At 45.9% G+C, this 20,871-nt stretch overlaps 1 protein-coding gene across 2 annotated transcripts; it reads right to left on the bottom strand.

The window, feature by feature from the left end:
- Nucleotides 1-374: 374 nt before the first annotated feature.
- Nucleotides 375-20,773, bottom strand: BTD (biotinidase). Of its 2 annotated transcripts, XM_084903307.1 has the most exons (4): nucleotides 20,648-20,771; nucleotides 7,739-8,012; nucleotides 3,796-3,945; nucleotides 375-1,843 (listed from the first exon to the last, which is right to left on the bottom strand). In XM_084903307.1, the coding sequence occupies exons 2-4, from the start codon at nucleotides 7,994-7,996 to the stop codon at nucleotides 662-664; spliced, it is 1,590 nt and encodes a 529-aa protein (XP_084759433.1). In that variant the 5' UTR covers nucleotides 7,997-8,012; nucleotides 20,648-20,771; the 3' UTR covers nucleotides 375-661. The 2 variants fall into 2 exon arrangements, with proteins under 2 accessions (XP_084759433.1, XP_084759434.1); XM_084903308.1 differs by lacking the exon at nucleotides 7,739-8,012 and having other exon boundaries at nucleotides 20,648-20,773.
- Between the last annotated feature and the right edge of the window lie 98 nt (nucleotides 20,774-20,871).

Here is a 20,871-nt window from a genome sequence, read left to right as displayed (position 1 = left end):
CCCTACTGGGGATGTCCCCGCAACCCAGGTACATGCCCTTGACCGGAATCGAACCCGGGACGTTTCAGTCCACAGGCCGACGCTCTATCCACTGAGCCAAACCGGTTTCGGCATCCCTTCTTTTTTTAAAGGCTGCTCCAAAATCCACCTTTCTGGCGGCTCCGGTGTTAGCATTTCCTCTGGATAGAAGCTTGGCCGCCCAGAATGGAAAGAGGGCCCAGGGCAGCCTTTTCTAACGCAGCTTTTGCTTTCTTTGAGAGTTTGTTTCTTCCCTTAGAAAATGTGTGAGGCCTGTGAAATACTTGTACGCCCTGGGTGTCACTGAACAATAAGAACAAGGGAACCACACACACACACTCCCCACCGCCTTGTGGATGTGTACAATATAAACAGTCATTTATTTTGTTTGACTCTCAACGCCAATTGTGTAATGAGAGATCTGCTGGAGGAAGATGTGGCTTGGGAAAGATACATGTGGGAAGAAAATAAAAAAAAAATGGCTCAATATTTTTCATGGAAGAGGAAGAGGCGCTGGGGGAATCTGCCTCCCCTATTTCTCCCCCCTCCGCCCCCAGGATGGTGGCAGAGGTGGTCCTAGTGCTGTGAGCTGTGGCCTGTGCAAGTTCAGGGCTGTCTGACCATGGTATCCAGAGCCCAGCCCTCACTTCCCATAGTCCCTCTCATACAGCCGCCCATACAGGGCCGCCGTCACCAGGCCAGAGGCCAGTCCGCGCTCCCTCAGAAAGTAGTGGTCACTCTCCCAGCCCAGCTGGTCCGGGGTCTCCAGGGTCATCCCGGAGGTCAGAAGCATAGGGAAGATATAGGACGTGCTGAAGTTCCCCCACAGGTGGAACTCGAACAGCCCCGTGGCCTCGGTGACCTCCTGCCCGCAGGTCTCGAAGGCGAGGCCTCCGCACTTGACCAGGGCGCACACCTGGACATAGTACGTGCCGTGCACGGTGTGAAGGCCGTCGAACGCCCCGAGGGCGTACAGCTCGCCGGACACGTTGGGCCTCTGGTAAAGTAGGTGACAGCAGAGGCCGCGGGCGCAGACCCGGAGGTGGCCCTCCCGGTCCCACACGGGGACCAGGGTGAAGTTGTCATACATCATCTCGGCGTGAAACATGGGAGGGGCCTTCATGTTCCATCGTGGGGCTCCGTCGCAATGGACTTCCTGAGAGTCCTTCTCACAGTAGGGATCGCCCGCCAGGAGTTTTAAAAACCTGCTGTGGGACGGGTCGGTTTCCCCGGTGGCATTCTCTGCGCCGAGACGCCGCGGGTTCCTGGCCACCGGGGCCACGATGAGGTGACCTGTGAGGTTTTCCATGTCGTGGTGCCAGACGGACGCGAGGGGCGTGTGTATGCCGCTCCCGGTCATCCCCAGGGACGGCTGGTGGATGTTGGCGGCCAGGACGTTGACCCCGAAGGCCCTGGCGAAAGCACTCTGGATCTGAATAGCCGCCAGGAGCGGCAGCTGGTTCATCCAGGCGGCCGGAAACACCACGTGCCGCACCTCGGGGTCCCGCAGGAGGAGCTCGACGGCGGGCCGGAGGAACAGTATGTCGAAGCAGGTGAAGACGCCGAACCTGCCGGCGAAGGGGGTGTCGAAGACGGTGTGGTCCACGTCGGGAGGGGTGTCGAAAGCCGCTTCGAAGTAGAGGTTGTACTTGCGGTAGCGGTCCAGGAGGGTCCCGTTGCTGCTGAACACGACGTTCGTGTTAAACTGGAACCGCCCGTCCCGTGGGCACCGCGGGTCGCTGCGATGACAAGGCTGCTTCGTCCCCAGGTTGGCCACCAGGAACAGCCCCCCGTGGATGGCCATGCAGCTCAGGCGCTGGAGGACCTGGAGGGGGAAATAAGGCATAAACAAATGTATAAGTTTTGCAGCAACCTGGATAGAACTAGAGAACATCATGCTGAGTGAAATAAGCCAGTCAATGAAAGAGAAATACCACATGGCCTCACTCATTTATGGATATTAAAAAACATTATAAACGGACAAACCAAAAGATAGATATAAAGACAGTAAAGCAACAAGCAGACTGTAAAATTACAGCTGGGAGAGTAGGGAGATCTGGGGGAGATAAGAGATCAACCGAAGGACTTGTATACATGCATATAAGTACAACCAATGGACACAAAACTCTGGGAAGGGAGGGTATGTATGGGAGGGGGGGGCAATGTTAAAATATGTACACAGATAATTTAATAAATAAAAAAATAGAAAAAAAATAAACAAATATATAAGTAGACGGGTTTTTAACATTCTGCCTTTGGCCATTTAATTTTATTTATTTTTAAATTTATTGATTTTTTTACGGAGAGGAAAGAAGCGGGATAGAGAGAAACATGAATGAGAGAAACATTGATCAGCTGCCTTCTCCACACCTCCCACAGGAACCAAGGTACATGCCCTTGACCAGAATCTAACCTGGGACCCTTGAGTCCGCAGGTTGATGCTCTATCCACTGAGCCAAACCAGTTTTGGCTGGTAATATAATTTTAAAATAGAAAAGTAACCTGTATTGTGTCTATAATATATAAGGAGCTATCATAAATCGATAAAAAGCAACCACCACTGAAATTGTACAAAGGATAAGAAGACCTCAAAGAACAAATACAAATGGCCAACACATGTCTGAGAAGATGCTCAAATAATAAGTACTAAGGAAATGCAAATTAAAATAATGGAGATTTTTTTTTTTTTTTTTTTTTTACTTTCATAAGATTGACAGAAATACAAAAGATTATTCTATGCCAAGACCGGTTTGGCTCAATGGATAGAGCATTGGCTTGGGGACTGAAGGGTCCCAGGTTCGATTCCGGTCAAGGGCATGTACCTTAGTTGCGGGCATATCCCCAGTAGGGGGTGTGCAAGAGGCAGCTGATCGATGACTCTCTCTCATCAATGTTTCTAACTCTCTATCTCTTTCCCTTCCTCTCTGTAAAAAATCAATAAAATATATTAAAAAAAAAAAAAGATTATTCTATCTTACATGGACCAAAAGGGTGGGAAAACAGGCACTCATACACAGTCTCTGGGGATGTAAAGTGAAATAAAAATCTTTAAAACAATTTAAACTATCCTTCTGCTGAGAAATTCCTTTTCTAGGACTCCCACTTTCAGAAAAACTTAGACATGTTTACAAAAATATGTGTACAAGGATATTCATTGAGACACTCTTTATAATAGCAAGAGTTAAAAAAGAGCCACCACATAGCAGGTTAAAAAAAAAGGATAATTATAAAATTCATAGGAAAGAACAGATATAGTTGGATGCACATCAAATTGTTGATGGCAGTTTCTCGTAGAAGGAAAAGTAGGATGAGAGTGTGGTGTAGTGCAGGCTGGCTTTCATTTATTTATTTGCTCTATAAGCAAATATTCGTGTATTTCTTGCATAACTGATAAGTAGCATGATCCATAAATAAGCAAATGGCTCGTGATATCTGACATTCTTTAATACAGGGGTCCTCAAACTTTTTAAAGTGGGGGCCAGATCACGGTCCCTCAGAGAGCTGGAGGGCCGGACTGTATGAACTACTAATTCCTACTGTAACACCTCGGCTGCGCTCACTGCCCAAAAAACCTGGCGGGCCGGATCAGACTCCTCTGCGGGCCGCATGTGGCCCGTGGGCCGTAGTTTGAAGACCCCTGCTTTAATAGGATGAATGTGTGGGACATGAAGTTTGTGTTTCATTTCTTAGAACCCTAGGGTCTTGACTTTTGGCCCCTGGCTTGGTTCATTTTTGGATGCCTTTGGCCATGAGAGGACGGCTGGGACACTCACACACCTCCGTGTCATTGAATCGGTGGGGCTCCAGACATGGGTTCCACCTGACCAGCGGGGGAGGCGGCATGAAGTCCAAAAATGGGTAAATGGATGCTCTTGTGAAGTTGAATCCATGAATGCCATCTTCTGGAAACACTATAATCTGTACTCCCTGTAAGTAAAAAACATCCAAGAATACAGTATGTTATCAGACCATGGGAAGTACCACTGCATTCATGCATTCATTCATTCTCCTGACAGTCATCACAATTGCTGTGTACCAGGCAGGACCCAGAGGTTAAAAACCGGTGGCTGAACTTAGTCCTGGGGGAGCCGCCTCACTTACCCTAATTCTGAGGGAACAAAGACAAAATCCTCTGGGAACAACCACGTACCTGGGGGCGTATCCAGGGAAGAATACAAGGGTTTGACAAGCAAACAGTGAGGGGTTTGGCATTCTTGGTGGTGCAGTAGGAGACAGGGCCAACTACAAAAGGCCGTGAGTACTGGGCTCATTAACAGATGTGGAAGCTCCAGGCCTTTAGTTTTTAACCTCATTGTGCTTCGTTGAGATCAGATGCAGAACTTCTGAAAAACAGCCGAAACCGGTTTGGCTCAGTGGTAGAGCGTCGGTCTGCGGACTGAAAGGTCCCGGGTTTGATTCCGGTCAAGGGCATGTACCTTGGTTGCGGGCACATCCCCGGTAGGGGGTGTGCAAGAGGCAGCTGGTCGATGTTTCTCTCTCATCGACGTTTCTGGCTCTCTATCTCTCTCCCTTCCTCTCTGTAAAAAATCAGTAAAATATATTAAAAAAAAAAAGAAAGAAGATTTTAAAAAAGAACATTCTGAAAAACACTCCTGTGTTGGGGTAGTGCTGGGGGTCCACACTCAAGTCTGCTTGGATTGATCATGGATGGGGTCCTGGCAACAGTGCTTGTTTAAATGTTCCCAGGTGATTCTAATGTGCAGCCAAGGCTGGGACCCCCTGGGCTGGTGGGTACGAGTCGAGCGTGTTGATTTCAGCAGAGAAACAAGGACTTGCTCTAACTTGCAAATCTCCAACTGGGCATTGGGAGGCTCCCTTCAGAATCCTGCCCACACTACAAGCCTTTTCCCTGGAGACACCTGGGCTGGGCTCCCTGTGATGCCTCAGCAACCTACGAAAATCCAAACAAACTGGACAGCCCTCAGCTCTCAGGACCAGGGCCTCAAGCTTCTGCTATTCTCCACCTCCGTGGCTTCAGATGTCAAGCCTGGGATATTGCCCCAAAGTGAAAGGGGGGAGGAAGGCAGAGGAGGCATGAATAATCAAAAATAATGGGCCATATGAGTCACTTATTTCTGGAATGTACTGAAAACTTTCTTTATACATTTTTTTTTTCTGGTTATAAAAGCCTCACAAGTTTAACTATAGAAAACATAGAAGATAGAAAATATAAAGTAAGAATTCACAATCCTGTGACATAAAGATACTTATTGTTAATAGGTTGGCTATTTTCATTCTCTGTGTGTGTCTAATTGAGATAATAAGAGTTTCCCATCTTGACTTTCTCACTACATAAAACATGAAGACTACAAAGGTACCTTAAAATATCATTTGTAATGGCCACATTTAATTTAAGAGGACACCACAGTCTATTCTGTTATTGAAGGGTTGAATTGATTTTTGTAATAAAAAAAAAAACCAGTGGTGACCATCTGCATACAGGGTGTTCAAAACACTTCGTGAATGAGTGTTGTACACAAATCTTTGATTGGATCTTTATTTTTTTATTGGCTCTTCGATTATAAGTGAAAGTACTATGTCAAGGGCAGGAGAAGCTGTATGTTCCTAACATCCATTGCCAAATAGCTTTCCAGAAAAATTATACCAATGGACACTCCTGCAGCAGAGCATGAGATGAATGTAAGGGAACATTTTTAAAAACTTGGAAATAAAGCAAGAGGAAGAATATAAGCCTTTCCAAGATATACTAGGGCAGTGGTCGGCAAACTGCAGCTCGCGAGCCACATGAGACTCTGGCCCCTTGAGCGTGGCTCTTCCACAAAATACCACGGCCTGGGCGAGTCTATTTTGAAGAAGTGGCGTTAGGAGAAGTTTAAGTAAAAAATTTAGCTCTCAAAAGAAATTTCAATCATTGTACTGTTGATATTTGGCTCTGTTGACTAATGAGTTTGCCGACCACTGTTCTAGGATATTAATTAACTCACTCAAAGACTATTTCTCTAGTGAATGTAGCACTGTTTGACTTTGCTATTTAATAAACTCCAATTGTACTGCCTCGCAGGACACTGGCCAGTTTTGTACCTATTGACAAATTCACTTCTACATTCATCTGACTCACACTATCCTTGGTTAAATGAGCTTTGTCATCTTACTGGTTCCTTACTAAATTAATGAGTTCAATAAAAGCTTTGACACATGTTCATTCTGTATTTATATGACTCATGGTTTTAACTTTTTGAAAATTATACTTGATTTCCTTTAGTAAAAACAAAACTTTGAGAGTACTGAATGTTTTTTTTTAATGGAAAATGACATTGAAGTTATATTAGATTAATATTAAAATCGAGTTGGATGTCCTGAGTCCATATCTGCCAGGAATGAGAAGAGGAACCAAACCTGAGCTGGCAGAATGTTGGGTCTGATGCATTACCAATCCTTTGCGGGAACATTTAGGAAGTAGGTAACATTCCTGACAAGTGACTTGAGCAACTTTCTGGTAACTCATTGAGATCCAGAACTCCTGAGGAATTATGGTTGCCAACCCAGGAGACTGACCGGTCTCATGTCTTTCAGCTGGTTTTTTCACCCTGACCTGTGGGACGGGAGCTCTGGGCCATGGAGGATGTTTAAGGAGAAACCGGATGTCAGGATGGGAACAACAGAGAGGAGCGCCACCTGTCAGGAGTTGCACCAGGTCCCTAAGTTCCCTTCCAACATTAGTGTTGTGTGTGTGTGTAAGTGCGTGCGCTCACGTGCCTTGTAAGCTAAAATGTTTCAACGAAATCATCGAGAGTGCTGTCTAGGCAGTCGTGTCCACTCTGACCAGAGACAGGGACCTCCTGGGGCAGGACCTTTCGGCATGACTGGTTCCGTCCCCTAAACTCCCAGACAGACACAGGGGCATTCTTCTCACGTGGAGGCAGGACAGGGCTTCCTCCAGCAGCTGGGTTTCCCACCCCACCATCAGGGCTAAAGCCCAAACTTCCCTCTGGCTATGGCTTTCCCATCAGGGCATTTTCTTATAGTCACATCTGGCACCGACATTTCTCCCTGCCCCACCCTTCCGGGCAGGCGCTGGCAACGCGGGCCAAGCAGGAAGCCTCCACAAAGGCTGGCACCGAGCTCCCTGTGTGCCTTTGGCCCCAGCGCTGTCTGCACTGAGTTCTCAGGGCTGTTCCCGGTCTGGCCCCGAGGCCAGAAATAAATCCCAGATCCTCCGAAGGCAGCAAACAACCGTTCTGTGGATGCCTCCCATTTCGGGGCAACTCAGAATGCCTCAGAGGGCAGGAGACGCCGCCGGGCCTGGTGGTTTTCAGATTTCCTGCCCATCGGGATCCACCGGGAAGCCTTCGAAATCCCAAGGCCCAACCCGCCAGCCCATAGCCCATCCAGCTCTGCAGGCGTGGGACCTAGGCACCCACCCTTGTTTAAAACCGGCCAAGCAATTGCTCCACTGAGACCAGGGACCCAGCCCTGGCTTCTGAGACTTGCAGTGAAAAGGTTCTTGCTAACACGTAGGTGTGATTCAGCGGGTCTGGGAGGGGTTGGGCCCACATTCTGCATGTATCAGGCTCGGAAGGGCTGCCGCTGGTCCACAGACCACAGACCCCTCTCTGAGCAGCCACCGGAGAGGAGCTTTTTGCAGAGGGACCGCAGGAACCCCTGACCCGGGCCTGCAGGGCACCTTCCCCTGTTCTGGGGGACCAGCCCGGGCTCTGCCCCGGGAAGCACGCCTTGCCTTTTGGGCGGCGGTCATCACTTGCTGCTCATAGACGTCCAGGTTCCGGCTCATCAGCTCCAAGGCCTGCCTGCGGCTGGTGGGAGCGAGCGGGTTTGGGCTGGAGATCAAGTGGTGCTCGTACACCGCAGCCACGTACTGTCCGGGGTCGCCGTGCTCCGCCGCTCCGCCGTGCTCCCCGGGGTGGGTGTGGGCGCCCAGGGCCGCCGCGCAGCAGCCGCAGAGGAGGAGCGCGAGGGGGCCGCAGGCTCCGGGCATGATGGAGGCCGTAAATCTGGAATGTAACGGGGCCCGGGGAAGAACAGCTGAATAAAGCCTCCTGCCAGGAACTTCGCTTTGGCAACTGTGATTTATTCATTCCCAGCAATTAACCTCGCCCCGCCGTGGTGCTGCCGCTCAAAGGGTTTGTTTCATGTTCCTAATAAAAGGGTGTGTGTTTCTCTCCAAACACGTCGGCCGTGTTTAAAACGGCTCGCTGTGCTAACACAGTCTGGTTTTAGAACATTTCCAAAAACAAGGCCCAGTGTCTGTGTCACTGATCTCTCCTCTGGCTGCATGCTTGGGCAACAGCAATTATTCCGATTGTTTCACATGATGCTGTGACACAGTCCACCTCCCACAGCCTGCCTGCCCTTTGTGCACACAAGCATACTGCAGGTCAGTCACCCGACCCGGCTATGACGGCCGTGATTCTAGTAACACAGCTTGGCTTTCCTGGTCGTAGCTTAAAAGTGTCCCTGCATTCCTTTGGTTATTAATGAACGCGGGAGGTAAGGCTTCCTGTACTCAGCATCCCATTCTTGATTTGGTGCAGAGAAACTGCTCAATTCTACATGAATGCCAGGATGGACTTTGTTATGAATAGATTAGAGGCCTGGTGCATGAATTTGTGCATTTGTTAAGTCCCTTGGCTTGACCAACGATCAAGGTCTAACGGGGAGTGGGGAGGCTGCCAGCTGGCAGGGGAAAAGGGACCACAGGAGGTTGGCCTGCTGCCCCCTGCCTCCCCCACCCCCAATCAGGGCCCAGGGGATTGGCCAGCCAGCCTCCGATGGGGGCCAAGTGGGGGGGAGGGAGCTGGCTGGCTGAGGGAAGGAGCTGTAGGAGGTTGGCTGTAGGAGTGCACTGACCACCAGGGGGCAGCTCCTGCGTTGAGCTTCTGCCCCCTGGTGGTCAGTGTGCGTCATAGCGACTGGTGAACTAGTCATTCTGGTTCTGTCATTACGTTCTCTTACCACACACCATGACTTTTTCCTCCTTGAACTTGACAACTGCCATTGCCCATCATCATTTCTCAACCTCTGTCTCTGTGACTCCAAAACTCTTGCTAGAAAGTATACTCATTTTCTAGAAAATAAACCAGAATTTTCTAGAAAGTGAACTCGGCTTTGTACTTCCTACCATAAGAGATGAAAAGTAAATTATGAATTATGTCACTTCCTTCCCAAGATAGGAGTTTTTATTTCTCCCCTCCTGCTTTATATTGATTTTATTGGGATGACACTGGTTAACAAAATTATACCAGTTTCAGGTGCACAATTCTACAACACATCATCTGTGCACTGTACTGTATGCTCCCCACCCTATAAGTCAGGTCTCCGTCCATCACCATTTGTCCTCCCTCCCTCCCCACAAATCCCTCTTACTCCCTCGAATCACCACACTGCCCACTATGTGTTACTAAGTGTTTCAGCATGTAGAGTCCAATTCTGCCTTGAAAATCAGCCTGGCCTCGGCTGGAGCCCCTCCCCCGGGGCACGATTCCCCCAGCGGTGTGCCAAGGCCCAGCCACATGCTCCATGGAGATGTGCTGGGGCTGACCAGCTGCCCAGGAATCCGGGTTAAACACCAAGAGAACAAAGACAAATCATACTGCTGCTCTTTCAGAATAAAATGCTGCCCTGCCCAAGTTTGACTCAGCCCGTGTTTGCATTTCAAAACCAAATTCCCGAGGCTGCAAATTTCTTTTCCTTTTTTTTTTTTCTTCTCAAATGTTCCAGAATCAAAAGTAACCATAATTATTTCCAGCAACAGAACAAGGACTAGGGATGCTCCGTTATTATCCTCAGAAAATCAAATTCTTCTCCAAATAAGGCATTCTGCCCCCCAACCCTGCCCCCTCTCACACTGGGACTTCTTCCCCCAGGGAATAAATGTACCATCCAAATTCAGAACCCCAGGACTTGTTGCCATTCATCTGGCACACTGGCCACAATGTTTTAAGATTAGAACAAGGGGCCTTTGAGTGAGCAGTCATGAGATTTTGAGAAGAAACAAAAGTATAATTGATAAGTTTTCTTATCTAAATTTTGCCTCTTGAAGACCAGCAAAGAGTAATTTTTATTAAAGTCTCACAATCTACTTTCAATTCCATTTCTGCTTCCATAATGATCATAATGGGGAGTGGTTTTGGGGGGAAACTTGGCATTTTCAAAGTCACAGTCACAATATTTCTAAAGTATAAGGCTATAGCCTCACCAAGAAATGGGGAAACAGGTTGGGGTGTGTGTGTGTGTGAGAAGGCATTGGAACCAGTGCCTGGTGGAGGCAGGTCAGGAGTCCCTGGGGCCAAGAGTGGCGCTCATAGCAGCCGCCTTTCTCAACTAAGAGCTGTTACCACAGGTCTGGGAACACAGAACATTTGTTGAAGTCTCACAGACTTGCAAGCCAGCAAAACAAGGAAAGTGTGGAAACAGCAAGATATCACATTACCCTCTAGCCTGAGAAAATAAAATTTAGCTTATTTGCAAAAGGAGCCAGGTAGGAGAGCAGTAAGTGGCACTTATTTGTGCGTGAACAGAGGTGGATGATAATAAGAGGTTATGAAGCCCTGGCTGGTTTGGCTCAGTGGATAGAGCATCGGCCTGCGGACTGAAAGGTCCCAGGTTCGATTCCGGCCAAGAGCACATGCCTGGGTTGTGGGCTTGATCCCCAGTGGGGGGCGTGCAGGAGGCAGCTGATCAATGATTCTCTCTCATCATTGATGTTTCTATCTCTCTCTCCCTCTCTCTTCCTCTCTGAAATCAATAAATATATATATTTTTTTAAATAAGAGGTTATGCAGATTCAACCAGGTTGAATCTTACTGCTTGAAAGAAGCAAGCTTAATGAGGTAGGGGCGAATGAGTAATTACAATAAAAATAGGAACCACAGTTTGCTCTTCTGAAGAGTGGGAAAATAGCCAATAGCTGCCATTTTAGCCAAATTTGCAAATGCTGGTTTCCCCTTCTTTATCTGACACTATCTGACTGTCTTAGGAAAAACCAAAGATCGAGGCAGGGACTCTGCCCCCCCCCCCCCCCCCCCCGCCCCCGAAGGGCACAGCAGGTGGGACTGGAATGGACAGTTTCCAGTGGTTGCCAGATGCTGGCTCATGATGCCTGCACAGTGGGCTGGGGGAGTGGGGGCTTCCTGGGAACAGGGGGGCTCTGGAAAGCCATGAGGTCTTTGGAGATCCAGCAACTGATCCACCTTCAGAGCTGGCCAGGACCTGGACCATAAACAAGATGGCCGCTAGAAGTATGTGCTTGTCTACACAGGTAGCTATGCTCCCCTTGCATTGGAGGGCACTTGACAGGTGAGACTGAACTTCAGGAAGGGTCTGGCACGAATGCACCATTGAGCTGACACGTGCTTCCACACGCTGCCTGACATGCTCTAGGTTGGGGCCATCGGCCTGTGAGATGCCCTGAGTCCCACTGCTAGGAAACAGCAGCGCCAGGAGGGCTCATGTCCGACATCCCTGGGGCACCTGACTGTGTGCCAGATACAGTTGTAGGCGTCAGGGATACAGCAGTGAACAGGCCCAGCCTTTCCTCGTAAAGCGCCCACTCTGGATGTATGGAAAGATGGACGGCCACAATCAACTAAGTATCTAGAGTGCCAGATGATCAATGCAGAAGACAGAGGCAGTGAAGGGGGAGGAAGGACCTGGCTTGAATGAGGAACCATTTTAATCAGGATGGTGACGGAAGGCCTCCATGAGAAGGTGATGTCTGAAGAAGGTGAGAGAGGAGGCCATTTGGATGCCTAGGATGTCCCACTTGGAAGAAACAGCTCAATTAACCCATGTGTAACCTTCCTGGGTAGGTTCAAGAAACAGCAAGGAGAATAGTTGGCTGGAGCCCAGTGCCCAAAGGTAGGCAGCAGAACATGAAGCCAGAGGGAGAACTAACAGGGGGCCCCTCCCTGGCCTCCACACACCTCCCTGCAGCTGGCACTGGCCTTTGTTCTCATCTCAGTAGAATGACAGGTGAGCCCTAACTGGTTTGGCTCAGTGGATAGAGCATCGGCCTGCGGACTGAAGGGTTTCAGGTTTGATTCCAGTCAAGGGCATGTACCTTGGTTGTGGGCACATCCCCAGTAGAGGGTGTGCAGGAGGCAGGTAACCAATGTTTGTCTCTCATTGATATTTCTGACTCTCTATCCCTCTCCCTTCCTCGCTGTAAGAAATCAATAAAATATATATATATATTTTTAAAAGAATGATAGGTGAGGTCAGAGTTAAAGCCTGAGTCAATCATGATGCTCCTCTGTTCAGAATCCCCCCTCACCCACTTCGCGTGCCTGCAGATTAAAAACCTGACACCCTTCCAGCATGCCAAGAGGAAAGACCGGGTAGGCAGAAGACAGAAAATCACTGATGGGTGGGAAGAGATCTGGAGTGCCATCTTTCGCAAGCATCCTGATCTCTTAACTGCCCTACAGAGAGGCCTCTGTTTCTCATTTCAAAATGGAAAGTATTCCGATAATACTAATCCTAACCAGGAAGGGAAGAAAGAAAGAAAAAAAAAAAATCAAAGTCTAAGTTACATGGAAATCTATTTTTCAGAAATTTGGTAACATGTCAATTACCAGATATTTTTGCACCAAAGGAGCTTCTTTCCACCTTGTTACATGATTCATCCTGATAATTAGCTGTGTTTCCTTCCTAGCTACTCTAGTACAATAGTGTCTTTTGCAATAAAGAGAGGATTATTATTAAGGTATTCTTAATAAGATAATTTCAGAGGCAGGGATATATATTTAAAAATTATATATAGTCCTCCTGGTCCTGTTAACAAAAGAACTTGCCACTCTACTTGTCAGGGAGAGTAACGAACGGTCCCTCCTTGGGAAAGGAGGCAGGGAAAGTCGGCAGAGGAAATGTCACATCCTCTGGGACCGGGCCTGAGTAAGTCATTAGCCATCAGCTGGGTGTATGTTTCCATGCATATCAGACAGGAAGCCAAGAAAAACACTGTTTTACACCTATTCTCATGAATTTTGTGATTTTCATGTTCAAACCCTTTTTTTTTTTTTTTTTTTTTTAAATGAGGAGGAGAAATAATATCCATCCCCATCGAATTTACATAATGAATTGAAAGAAATCCCAAAGAGATCTTTCATTTCCTAGAAAGCCTCTTGTTTTCTTCTTCTGCCCGCTGGCAATGTTAGACATGAACTCATCCATGACTGTCCTCTAGAACAAGAAGTTCCACGATGATTCTTGCTTTAAGAGCTTTGTGCAAACCCACCCACCACCAAGACTCTTTTTTTTTTTTTTAAATATATTTTTTATTGATTTTTAACAGAGAGGAAGGGAGAGGGATAGAGAGTTAGAAACATCAATGAGAGACAAACATCGGTCAGCTGCCTCCTGCACACCCCCTACTGGGGATGTGTCTGCAACCAAGATATATGCCCTTGACCGGAATCGAACCCGGGACCCTTCAGTCCACAAGCTGACGCTCCATCCACTGAGCCAAACCTGTTTCGGCAAAACTCTTGATGTATTAGTGGGATATGTCAAGTGTGAGTGGCAAATGATGATGAGGTCAAAGTTCTAAGGTTGAATTCACAAGAAACTGAACAAGTTACCAAGCCCCTGAGTTAAACTGGTAACTTGTGATTTCACCTTTTAAAAAATTCCAGCTATTTATTTATCTGGGAAAAAAGAAAGTAATATGCAGAGGTGTAACTTTGGACCAGGCCTTTGGCTTCAGGCCCGTTTCTGCTCTGTTGGCTAGAGTAATTTACCTTAGAGCACCAAATGAGCAATCTAGGGATCATGACTCTTGTACTTAAAACATGTCATTCTTCTTTACTCAAATGGGAAATGATCTTCATAACTTAAGTCAAATGAAACCTTTCCCTGAAATGCCCAGGTGTTGAATGTAAGAAGGCTCTTTTTCATTTTGTGCAGTCAGAAAAAAAGCCCCAGCTGAGACTGATTCTGTAGGTTTGCTACTGCCACCCCGTGGACAAACTGAGTGTCATTAATCCAAGAACCACAAAAGCTGAAAGATTTTTAAATAATAAATGGATGGCTTTTCCCCTTCTTTCTAATATGTCAGATATCTCTTTTATAGTGAAAACAAAACAAAACAAAAAAATAGGAAACATTTGACTTTCCAAGATTTGCATCTTATAAAAGCTGTTTTCTACAATATTTGCCACATTCCCAGGACCAATTCCACCTTGTATATTCACAAGTTATAAATTTGTTGTGATTTCTTATCTTATAATAATCATGCATTTCAAGGATGTGGCTGAAGTACAAGGTGATGCGACCCCCCAATACTGTTTCAGACAGCATGTGCATGGGGAAACCTGGCTAAGGTTAAGGGAGCTATCGGGACAAAATTCTATACTGATGCCACATTGCATTTGTATGTTACATGTTATTGTTTTTAAGCCATTTTGACATCTCATTTTATCTTCATATCACATAAGCAGTGAAAGCAGATGGTAAAATTCTATCTTTGTGGTGGGAGAATGTCCCAGGACCGATTAGTGGTCAGAAAAGAGGAGACAGGCTCCTGGTGCAACCCTCCTAGCACATGGTGAGGAACGGGGGTAATTTATCAGTAAAACCTTTAAACACCACCATGGAGTGAATCTTCAATGCAGCTGGCAGAATTAAATAGAAATTCAAAGTAGCACTCCTAAGGAAAATTCCAGGTGGTCAAACCAGAGCAGGGGTTCTCAAATGTAGGCTTGGCACTGGGTCCCCTGGAGGGCATGAACATCAGGTCCCTGGATCCTCATGCCCTCACATTTTGATTCAACAATCTGGGATAGAGACTGAGAAGATGGATTTTCTTTTCTTTTTTTTTCTTTTCTTTTTAAAATACATTTTACTGACTTTTTACAGAGAGGAACGGAGAGGGATACGAGAGTTAGAAACATTGATCAGCTGCATCTAAATCATCTTCCTTTGTCAGTTCAAACCTTTCTCACTTTTATGTTTCTGTGGTCACAAATTATCCCTGTTGATGCTATAATTTTTTTTTTTGTGATCGTAGTGTTGTAACCTTATGTTCTTTTTTTCAGGTAGAATAACTTCCTTGAGTAGTTCCTGAAATGGAGGTTTTCTAGTGATAACATCCCTCAGCTTCTATATGCCTGGGCACATCTTTATTTCTCCACATTTAAAGGATAATTTTGCTGGATATATTATTTGTGGCTGTAATTTCTCTCTTTCAGACGTTTGAATATTTGGCTCCACTCTCTTCTGGCTTGTGGAGTTTTTGATGAGAAGTCAGATTAAATTCTGATGGTGAAGCATGGTAACCTTTATCTTGTATAAGACTGCTGTTTAAATTCTCTGCTATTGTTAGGTAATCCCTAGTCCTGTAAACTCTGTCACTCTAAACTTTGTCATTGTAAACTCTGTCACTTTAACACAGTCTCTTATTCTATAAAATGACTTTATTTTTTAGTTCAAATAATAGAAAAAGATAAAGTTAACAACTGTCTGACCTTGCAAGCTAGCCATTCAATGTAATAGACTAATACTAATAATAATTATCCCAAGTAAAAACACAATGTGTATTCAAGGTTACAATTGTCTGTAACAATAACTCACACAGAGCCCTTTGTAATATCTGCAAACAAAGAGGCTTGAAAAGTATAAATACAGAAAAACTTCCTGTATGGGTTGCTCAGAGATTCGGAAAAAGACACCTCCCTCTGGGCTGCGCACAATAAACGACTCCTAATTAATTGGCTCATTAAGGTGTCTTATATCTCATTTGCTAATTTACGATACAACAGTGGGACTTCCTTTGTAAATCACTTCCTTCTTTTCCCTGGCTACTTTGAGGATTTTTTCTTTGTCATTAATTTTTGACAGCTTTAATACCAAGTGCCTTAGAGAGGGCCTCTTTGGAACAAGGTAACTAGATGTTCTGTTTGCTTCTTGGATTCAAGGATCTAGTTCTTTCCATAGATTTGGGAAGTTCTCACCCACTATTTGTTTTAATAGACTCTCCATTCCATGTTTCTTCTCTTCCTCATCCACAATGCCTATAATTCTAATATTGCTTTTTCTGATGGAGTCAGATAGATCTCGTAGAGTTCTTTCCATTTTCTTTATCCTCAGGTGTCTCTTCTTCCTTCTGCATCATTTCTTGATTCCTATCTTCAGTATCACCAGTTCTTTCCTTTTCTGGTTGGTTCTGTTTTCTATGCTCAATGGTTCGCTCTTAATCTCAATTGCATGCTTCATTTCCAGGATTTCTGATTGGTTCTTTTTTAAAGTTTCAATATCCTTGGTAAAGTACTTGTTTTGTTCATTCATTTGTTTTCTGAGTGCACTGAGTTGCCTGTCAGTATATTCTCTCAGTTCGTTGGGTATTTTCAGAACTGCAATTTTGGGAATTTTTCATTTTCTTTCTTTTTTTTAAATTTCTTTATTGATTAAAATGTTACATACATGTCCTTATTCCCTCATTATTCCCCCCCCCCCATCCTCCCCACTCATACCCTCACTCCCCTGTTGTCTGTGTCCATTGGTTAGACTCATAATGAATGCATACAAGTCCTTTGGTTGATCCCTCTCCTTTACCCTCACCCTCCCCTACCTTCCCTCTGAGGTTTGAAGGTCTGATCAATGTTTCTCTGTCTCTGGAACTGTTTTTTCATCAGTTTATGTTGTTTATTATATTCCATAAATGAGTAAGATCATGCGATATTTATCTTTCTCTGACTGGCTTATTTCACTTAGCATAATGCTCTCCATTTCCATCCGTGCTGTTGCAAATTGTAAGAACTCCTTCTTTTTTTTTTTTTTTTTTTTTTTTTTTTACCCCAGTGCAGTATTCCATTGTGTAGATGTACCACAGTTTTTTAGTCCACTCATCTGCTGATGGGCATTTAGGCTGTTTCCAAATCTTAGCTATGGTGTTTCTAACTGGTGTTTCTAGTTTCTTTGGATATATTCCTAGAAGTGGGATCACTGGGTTATATAGGAGTTCCAGTTTTAGTTTTAGTTGTTTTTTTTAGAAAACTCCATACTGTTCTCCACAGTGGCTGCACCAGTCTGCATTCCCACCAGCAGTGCATGAGGATTCATTTTTCTCCACATCCTGGCCAACACTTGTCGTTTGTTGATTTGATGATGATTGCCATTCTGACAGGTGTGAGATGGTACCACATTGTTATTTTGATTTGCATCTCTCGGATAATGAGTGACTTCGAGCATGTTTTCATGTGTCTCTTGGCCTTCCTTCTGTCCTCTTTCAAAAAGATTCTATTTAGGTCCGTGGCCCATCGTGAGACTACTTTTCACAGGTTTAGCTAGTGTTAAGCTTTCAAATAATCACGAGGACTTTTAGTGTCCTTCATTTACTGAAGATAAGATATACCCTCATAATATGGGGTCCTGAGGAGTTACCACAGATAGAGCTCCCTGTTTTAAATCTTTAGAGAATGTATTTTCTCCAGGTGATAGAGTAGGCAGTTAGATAGGCATGAGCAGAGCAGGAATGACAGGCCAGGTATGGAATGTCACTAAAGCAAAAAGTCCTGGGAGCCTAGCAATGGGCAAAACTGGGAAAATAAGTATTATAGTCTAGTACAGGGGTCTTCAAACTACGGCCCGTGGACCACATGCGGCCCGCAGAGGAGTCTGATCCTGCCCGCCAGGTTTTTTGGGCAGTGAGCGCAGCCGAGGTGTTACAGTAGGAATTAGTAGTTCATATAGTCCGGCCCTCCAGCTCTCTGAGGGACCGTGATCTGGCCCCCACTTTAAAAAGTTTGAGGACCCCTGGTCTAGTACCTTACCCCCAGAGTGACTTTCCCTCCCCTAGAAGGCTAGTCATGTAGTGTAGACACCCTTAGAGAAAGAACAAATAGCTGGAGAATAGTCTTATAGACTTCGATACAAGCCTGTGCACTACCATTTCCTTAAGCATTAAGTCCTCAGGACAATGAGGTTCTGGTCAGTATAAAATAACCTTAGAAATAAAGCTTCCGGTCTGTTGACCACAGAGACAGAGTTTTGATCAAACCAGAGATAACAACTGGGCCTCAGTTGTATTTCAGCTCCAGGCCCAGAAAAGCTGCAAGGCCAGGTGGGGTGATGCCATGGCTGATGTCAGGACCAGCTGTGATGACTAATGACCTGCCGTGGTACTGACCAATCAGAGACCATGACCCTGAAGGGACACGCTTAGAAAACTGATGACTATTTTATTGAGTTCATCCCCTGAGATCTCCCCTGAAATTCCTGCCTTTAGGAAACAGATAAAAACCCTCAAGGAAAGGGATTGAGTATGCACTCCTCCCTCTCCCTCCCCCTCCCCCTCCCCCTCCCCCTCCCCCTCCCTCTCTCTTTCTGTTTCTTTCAAGCTCTCCACTTTCTCCCCTTTCTTCCCTCAGGTGTGTACCTTTGCTTTTCCCCCCCTCTAAGCTCTAAAGGCCCTTATTTTGCCTCTACAACTTGTTTCCTGAATCCACGCAGCCCAACTGGTCCCTTCTTCTGCCTCTGTGACGTTCTAAATAAACTTGCACTTGAGTTCTTGGCTCTGAATGCTTTCTTAGCTGAACTCAAGGATAGAGGCCTAACTCTGCCATTAACACAGGCATGATATTTTCAATTCTTACGAAATTATACTGTTTGTTTGGATATTCTTTCACCCAGATGGGAGAAAATCACCAAATAACTGTTGTCATTATAATTAGATTGAAAGGAGCTGCTCCCAGTGCCTGCTACTCCTGCAGGTAAGTACTCTCCTCACTCTGCTGAATCATCAGGCCCAAGTGAACAGTGGAACTTTGCCCAGAATGGAAAGGTGTAAAGGTGAAAGCAAGTGTCAACAGTCTCACTGACCTTTCCCTGTGCTAAAGGGCAGAATCCTTTTGCAAAACCAGTTAATATAAAATCAGGGGATTTATTCCAATTCATAGTTCAGATTTCACATTTTATACTGAGTGATTCTATCAGTAATTCTTTTGACACACAGGGTCCCATGAAATGATTACCATCTACACAGTCTGTGCTGTTAATGCCAAACCAGTCTTGAATTAATCGACAGTTCAAATTAATCAATAGCATTACTTTGGTTACAGGCAATCATACAATTATTTTATTTTTCCTTTATTTTAGAGAGAGAGGAAGGAAAAGGGGGAGAGAGAGAAACATAGATGTGAGAGAGAAACACTGATCGGTTGTCTCACATATCCACTCAAACCAGGGATCAAAACCACAGCCTGGGTATGTGCCATAAGTGGGAATTGAACCCTCAACCCTTCAGTGCACGTGATGACATTCCAACCAATTGAGCCACACTGGCCAGAGCAGGCAATCATACATTTACTTATCATCTCATTTCTCCAGCATGAGTACAGAGCTAGTGTTCTCAAGTTGGGATGCAAATCAAAATAAGAGAGCAGCTTTATAACACTCCACATCCTCAAATAGTTTTAATTTCCACTCTTTGTGATTGAAGACTGTTACTGAGCAGATGGCCTACTGACCCTGAGTCCATCAGCCTAAGAAATCGCACATTGCAAGCATCTTTTTTTTCCATTAAAAAATGTGTTTTAAAAGGTTATCAGATGCAGAGGGGCTGGTTGTAAATAGGGATGAATCTAAGAATTATGAAAACCCACATATACTGACTTTGTAACGACAAGAGCGGAGAGTAATGCGGGTTTGAGAAAACAATGGTCAAAAGTAACTAGATTCTTATCTGTTGTGGCCCAAGGGAATAGGGCACAAGATTGGGAGTCTGGAGCTTGGTCTGGGTCCAAAAGGCTCTGGGCAAGTTACCTCCTACTTTTTTTAACACTGTCTTCATCTACAACACTGGGGTAAAGAGTACACGTCCCCGTCTACTTATGGATTTAATGAACGTGTGTTACTATGCTTCACAGATGACAGCCACAAGATTATGAAAGCATATATGTTAACACGTGTAAATAACCTGGAACATGCCAAAACCGGTTTGGCTCAGTGGATAGACTTAGAGCATCGGCCTGCGGACTGAAGGGTCCCAGGTTCGATTCTGGTCAAGGTACCTTGGTTGCAGGCACATCCCCAGTGGGGGGTGTGCAGGAGGCAGCTGATCGATGATTCTCTCTCATCGATGTTTCTCTCTATCCCTCTCCCTTCCTCTCTGTAAAAAATCAATAAAATATATATATTTTTAAAGTAACCTGGCCAAAACCGGTTTGGTTCAGTGGGTAGAGCATCGGCCTGCAGATTGAAGGGTCCCAGGTTCGATTCCAGTCAAGTGGCATGTACCTTGGTTGCGGGCACATCCCTGGTGGGGGGTGTGCGGGAGGCAGCTGATCGGTGTTTCTCTCTCATCGATGTATCTAGCTCTCTATCCCTCTCCCTTCCTCTCTGTAAAAAAATCAATAAAATATATTAAATAAATACATACATACATACATACATACATACATACATACATACATACAACCTGGAACACAGGGGATGAGAACGCCGGACTACAAGACCCAGCAACCACTTCGCCTAACCCTAGAACCAGCCCCGGTCCCAGCAGGCTTTGCGGCGGGGGCGGGGCCAGGAGCGCGCGCCCCCTCCCCTCGTCCTCCTCCGCGGGGACTACGCGGGCCCGAATCAGCTGGGTAGCACTGGTCCTCGGGGGACAGGCCTCCGCATTTCGGTTTCTTACCTGCTCGGCCTAGGCCGCAGCCTCCTGATAGCTCTGCCTCCAAACACCGACCCCGCGAAGGGAGGGACGTGCGGAAGGCTCCAATCGGAGAGAGCATGTATTAATACCTCCACTTCCCCCTCCCCGAGCGTGGGCTAGTGTTAGTCCCGCCCCTTCCGCCCAGCTATTTAACGCAGTGGGTGGCCTTCCTCCTGTCAGTCAGAGGAGGTGCAGGGCGACTCCTA

The sequence above is a fragment of the Pipistrellus hanaki genome (assembly GCF_964339955.1).
Source record: "Pipistrellus hanaki genome assembly, chromosome: 13".
Taxonomy (NCBI): domain Eukaryota; kingdom Metazoa; phylum Chordata; class Mammalia; order Chiroptera; family Vespertilionidae; genus Pipistrellus; species Pipistrellus hanaki.
Note: the sequence above shows the minus strand (reverse complement) of the source record. Positions and strands in the feature narration are given on the sequence as shown.

What these genes read in the sequence shown, in the direction of transcription:
- BTD (XM_084903307.1), bottom strand. Translation starts at nt 7,996, where the DNA reads ATGCCCGGAGCCTGCGGCCCCCTCGCGCTCCTCCTCTGCGGCTGCTGC. An exon ending in TGATGACCGCCGCCCAAAAG is followed by an intron (nt 3,946 to 7,738) that starts GCAAGGCGTGCT and finishes TTTTACTTACAG; the next exon opens with GGAGTACAGATTATAGTGTT. An exon ending in ACCGATTCAATGACACGGAG is followed by an intron (nt 1,844 to 3,795) that starts GTGTGTGAGTGT and finishes TTCCCCCTCCAG; the next exon opens with GTCCTCCAGCGCCTGAGCTG.